Here is a 6,000-nt window from a genome sequence, read left to right on the forward strand (position 1 = left end):
AGAGGATTTCCAACTGATCTAATGTCTAGTATGTGACCTTAGCCAGAGAGACAAACCATGAAGTGTTCTTTCCATGGTGCCAAGGTGGATTAAGTCATTTTATCACCAGAATTCCTCTTTTAAAAGGTAAGAGTCGTTACAGGGTGAGAAAAACACAAAACCAATGATCCATTAACAACTTTAACAACGTAGACCTTTTTTTTTTTTTCTTCCTAACAGAGACTGGGAGACCAGTCACCGAGGCAGATTCTGAGAGAATCAAAAGGTTTAGGGTGTTTTTGTATGCTTTGAGATTTGATACGGGTGGGGTTCAGAAGAGTAGAGAAGAACAAGATACATTTCAATACTCTAAAAAAATTACATCCAGCACGTAAGTAAAAAGCAACTAACCAGGATCAATCACCAAAATAAAGCCTCTGAGACAGCTCAAAATTTACAAGTGAAACAACAAAAATTAAAACAACAAAGCAATAAAGGAGAAACCAAGCATCTCTGGGAAGACCAACACAAGAAAACTTTAATAAGATAAAATCAGTTCATTCTTAGAGAAGGACCAACCTCTTGGCTAAAAAGAAGGCTATTCCTTCCCATTGTTCTCAAGGCCTCCCAAGAGAAGACTACTGAATCCTTACAAATTAATTAATAAGTATGATCAAAATGAGGAAAAGGTAAGAAGAGTTTAATGTGTACATACATTAAGAGGTTAATGAGTACACACATTCTCCTGTAGTCTAGTTCCTCAAAACTCAAAGATATCTTTACAAAAATTTAAGTAGACTATTTTAAATCTTATTAAAATTACTCTATTACAACACTGGAGAAGCACCAGGGTCTTAGGCAGTACGCTATTTCTTTTCTATAGGGACGTTAAATTGAAGGAATTTCAACTCCGATACTCTTCCCAGGATTTACAAAAGAACAAAACCTAGGTTTCCAATTCAGTAAATCCCAATTTAATTTTAGAATTAAAATATCGCCACCAATTAAATTACTCTAAATATTTAAAAAATATTTTAAGGTCTGAAACAAGAGAAGGTGTTAACTATCAAGTTTAAATGCATCATTTCTTCCATTTCTTCCACTCTTTCCTTTATATATATCTTTACATATATATATACATACACACACACACACACACACACCCCTCTAGAACTTATTTTCAAACACATATGAAGATTTTAAAAGTGATTTTTAGGAGACAGAAAACTATACAGTGAAGAAGTGAATGAATGATAAACCCCCAATTCAGGGCTTTTCACAGAGTGGGGGTTGGGAATGAGACAAGATTGGGAAGGAGTGCCCAGGGTTCTTAAAGGCAATCATAATATTATTTTTCTTAAACTGAGTGATGGGGAGATGGGTGTTTGCTGTACCATTTTTCTCCATATCTTACTTGCATTTTGTAATATTATTTAAAATAGTCAATATTTAATAAATACAAGTCTTTTTTAAAAGAGTTTATATGCTTGTCACTGTGGAAGATATTGAAAGACATATATAAATCAAATCCTCACTTCAGAATGTTTTTTTCAATAGCAGTGTTACTCAATAAAAAGTAAAACAATTATGACTGTACAAATTTGTTCCAGAGCCAACCTTCTACAGAATTAACAAATCTTGAGAAAAACCTTATTTTTCTAAACTTCTACACAGATATGCTCAAGTTTTTCGCATTATGTACTGCTTCATTCTGTTTGCTTTTTTAAAAAGCTATTTTTCCTTAGCTTCTCTGTAACTTTCATCATTTTGTAAAAAAAAAGTTAATTCTTTCTAACTCTCTGAATGAATCCAAATAAATAAAAATGGGGTTATGGCCAAACATGGTGGTTCACACCTGTAATCCCAGCACTTTGGGAGGCCGAAGTGGGCAGATCACCTGAGGTCGGGAGTTTGAGACCAGCCAGACCAACACGGAGAAACCCCATCTCTACTAAAAATACAAAATTAGCCAGGCATGGTGGCGCATGCCTGTAATCCCAGCTACTCGGGAGGCTGAGGCAGAAGAATTGCTTAAACCCAGGAGGAGGAGATTGCGGTCAGCCAAGATCATACCATTGCACTCCAGCCTGGGCAACAAGAATGAAACTCCATTTCAAAAAAAAAAAAAAATGGTATTATGCCTCTATGAATGACATACAACAGCATGATTTGTATCACCCAAAATGACCATAAAATTAAATTCAGTATTTTGATAGTGAAAGGCTTTCAGTTCACCTGTTTTGTTGTTTCCAACTATATGATGCCAGCAGAAACCTCTTAAGTCAAATATCAGGAAAGCGCCAATAATTTTTAACATTTCTCCAACTCTTATGTTATCTATTCTGCTTTCAATAAAGTCATAAAAACATCTTAGACACATTTTGTTCAGACATGTGGAGTATTAAATTTTGTAAGGACAATCCAAGCAGTGAATTCCAGTGGTCCTCAAAAGCCAGCTATTTCTAATATTTCAAAAAGCCTAAAGATACATTTGCCTGTAATGAGCCCAGGCTAGGAATGAAAATACTTTTGCTTTTTCCACTGGGATCTTACCAGGTCTTCCTAAAGTTAGCTGGCTATCTCATGCTGATCAGGTATTCAGACATATGTCAAAATATGAGGTCCATGGAGCAAAAATAGTAAAAGTGGTCTTATTATCAGTATTCATCAGTATTTAAAAAATAACAACCACGAAGCCTGGGGCCCACTAAACCAGAATAGTTCTATCACTGTTATCACAAACCCCAGAGAACCTTGATTCTCTAACTTTGTTAAAAATTTGCAAGTCAACTTTCAATTACTTTTTTTTTCAATTTTTAATTTTTCCCAGTTCAGTTCTCTGCCCCTCCATCTTTGTAAAACAGAGTCAAGGGAGGTTAAGAAGAAGCAAGTGTTTCCATATCACATCTTCTTCCTGCTACAAGCCAGGCTAACAGAACCAGAACTGTTTCTCTCTTCTCCAGCTTCCAATTCTCCTTCAAATTAAACTGAGACCCTCCCCAAACTATTGCTCTTTGCAAAATTAAATACTCTGGTTTCTGAACAAAAGCTAAACTAAAAAGGACACTTTAAACGAATAACCTTTAAAAACAAACTAAGTCAGCCTTCAAAATAATCCCCTTTGGCCACATAGGACAGCCCAGGGGACAGGTGCAGGGCATTCCTTCCTAGAGGCTGTCTCCTCCTCCATGAATCTGACCTTTTCCAGCTGGTAGCTCTGGCACCTCACAAATCACTTGTCAGTGGGCCGAATGCCTGCTTTCCCATCTGCACTTTCCAAATGGTTCCTGATGCCAACGGCTGAGATATGACCTGACTCTCTGATGAGAACATGCTTCCCAAGTGACATGCCAGGTTTCCCTGGAAGCATTTCTAAATGCATTCTCTGAGCTCCCTCCCTCACCTCCCAGTCACGGTTCATTCTTCCTTCCCTGCACTTCCTAATGCCACCTCCTGATCCTATGCCTCCAATATGTCATGTCCCTTCAGTCCCAACTCCTTACCCACTTTTATCAACCATTGACCCTTGTCCTGCCTTACATCCCAACTTCAAATCCAAAGGGCAGAGTTCTGGCTAGGTGTGGTGGCTCACGCCTGTAATCCCAGCACTTTGGGAGGCTGAGGTGGGTGGATCACTTGAGGTATAGAGTTCGAGACCAGCCTGGCCAACATAGTGAAACCTCATCTCTACTAAAAATACAAAAATTAGCAGGGCGTGGTGGCACAAGTCTATATTCCCAGCAACTCGGGAGGCGAAGGCAAGTGAATTGCTTGAACCCAGGAAGCAGGGGTTGCAGTGAGCCAAGATCATGCCATTGCACTCCAGCCTGGGTGACAGAGCGAGACTCTGTTTCAAAAACAAACAAATAAACAAACCAAAAAGCAAAGGGCATAATTACAACATTTTGGAGCTGGTTTGAAGTGATCTTTCTGAGGCCTACCTGCAGGCAGGTCGGTCATGGCCTCTTTCCTTGCCTTCTTCAGCTTCTCCCTGACCCAGGGAAACTCCTGTAGGGAATCTAGGAATGCATCGAATGCTTTAGGGCCCCTGGAAGGTAGGATATCCAGCAGGAGCATTGTTTTCCGGAGGCCTGTGGTTTGAGCATTGATTTCTTGAACATGGTTTTCCGTCAAGATTCCTTCCTGGTAGAGGTACTGAAGAACCAGTCCCTCCACCAATACCTCTGCACCCAGCTCCAGGCGAAGTGAGCGGAGTACTTGCTTGTCTCTGGCCTCCATTTCTCCCTGGAAAGAGCCGAAATCACAGCTCAAATTACAGACATGCTGATGTGGCCCGAAAGACAGTGACACTGCAATGTAAGTTCCTTCAGGTCAGGCATATCTTCAAACCGTGGCAGAGTGCCAGGTCATGGTATTTAATTTACGAGTTAAGCCAAGCCAAACGTTAACTTTGAATGTTTCCTAACATAATGAACAACACTGAAGATGAATCATCTTTTCTGTTCCTGCTTTTCACACAGTGGGGTCCCAGCTCAACTCCTCGTTCAATAAAGAAATTTGGAAAAAGAAAAAAAAAAAAAGTGGGTCAGAGACCCTTCCGAAAAAGCAATTTTTATCTGAAGATTACAGAGCAGCATTAATTTTAACATGCTGGAGAAGAAATCGTGATTTTATTTTAACATTGCCCTCATCAGACCTGCACCACCACCACCACGGCAGAAACTGCCAAGGTGGGCGCAGGTGGCCTTTTTTTGATCACAAGTATTTGCAAAACCTGATCAGTAAATAGGAGTGCAGGACAGAAATCAGCAGGAACAGAGTTTAAGGCTCTTTTCGCTAAAAGTCCTCTACACCATCACCTTTAAGAAAATTGTTGTTTGTGCCCAGTCTACAATAAACCTTACACAATATATAGTCACACACTCCATTCCTTCCCACTAAGAATTCCGAATCTCCAGCACAACACTGTCGTGGCCACACATGCATGGGACATTTTATGGGATTTTTTTTTTCTTTAAAAAACACCCTAGCGCCGGTCAGTAGCCAGGCACAATTTGAAGGTGCAGTTCCACCACCCCTGCACCCGTGTGCTGTGGCTTGGTTGTGTGTAAGACACTGAAGGTCAAGTGGCCGGGAAGGCAGGTAGGGATGACAGATGCGGCTTCAGATACACCCGGGCAGTACGACCACGGCTGGGCAACACCCGATCCCACACTCCCCCCTCGCAAACCTGCAAAGTTTAGGAGTAACAGGTGAGGAGGGGGAGGTGTTCACATTTGGCTGTGAGCGCCCATTGGGAACTTTTTAAAAAGTCCCTGCCTCGGCCGCTGAAATCCTTGTATCAAACAGGAAGACTACGGGCGGTTTCTGCGGCAATTTGACCCGCTAAAGAGGGAGTGCTGGGAATGAACTTAAGAGCGGACCAAGGGGAGAGCGGGCCTCCGGCACTACCGCAGCCACACAGCCTTGGCCCGGATCGGAAATGCAGAGCAAGTTAGTGGGGCAGGGAAGCCCCCGCAGAGCCCAGGTCGCAGACGCTACAATGCAGGACTTTCAAGAAAAGATGGATTCCTGTTACTTACGTCTGCAACCACGTATCTTTGGGGCGGGGGAGAAAAACTGCAACCGGAATCCTGACTGTTAGGGAACCTGCCCCACAAGCACCATCTTTGTTAAAGGCGAAAACCCTAAACAGGAAGTGTTGACACCATCTTTGTTGAGGGCAAGCACAGGAAGTGCTGTCGCCATTTTTATTGAATGTTCAAGGGTCGGCTCGAAGCTCTTCCCGCCATGTTTACTGTGGGTAAACAATTCAATCGCGGGGAAGTGGACAACAGTAGCGTCACTTAGAGGGTATCTAAGTAATGGAGTAATTGAATCATTGCATTTTAACACAGTAACTACACCAGGGCCTTACACACAATTGACATAACAGAGAGGCAGGTCAAAATTCACCCTGGTAGAGACGCCTTCTCTGACCTGATTAAAACAGCAACACAGCTGCGCTCATCTCCTGCACTCCCCATTCCCTTAACTAGCTTTATTTTTTACGTATCACCA

General features: G+C 41.6%; 1 protein-coding gene across 12 annotated transcripts in view; it reads right to left on the reverse strand.

The window, feature by feature from the left end:
- CRADD (CASP2 and RIPK1 domain containing adaptor with death domain) overlaps positions 1 to 5,663 on the reverse strand; it is a 180,926-nt gene extending 175,263 nt beyond the window's left edge. For 11 of the 12 annotated variants that reach the window (XR_004439678.1, XM_033221064.1, XM_033221062.1 and 8 more), the window contains exons 1-2: positions 5,523 to 5,663; positions 3,921 to 4,224 (exon numbers count right to left, since the gene is read on the reverse strand). Coding sequence is in view for 11 of the 12 variants with exons in the window: in XM_033221064.1 (XP_033076955.1) it covers positions 3,921 to 4,218 (298 nt within the window). In the remaining variant the exon portion in view is untranslated. Of the gene's footprint in view, positions 1 to 3,920; positions 4,274 to 5,522 lie in introns of all 12 variants that reach the window. The other variant, XM_033221063.1, reaches the window with a different exon arrangement.
- Between the last annotated feature and the right edge of the window lie 337 nt (positions 5,664 to 6,000).

This window comes from Trachypithecus francoisi, unplaced genomic scaffold (genome assembly GCF_009764315.1).
Source record: "Trachypithecus francoisi isolate TF-2019V2 unplaced genomic scaffold, Tfra_2.0 Lachesis_group11, whole genome shotgun sequence".
NCBI classification, from domain to species: domain Eukaryota; kingdom Metazoa; phylum Chordata; class Mammalia; order Primates; family Cercopithecidae; genus Trachypithecus; species Trachypithecus francoisi.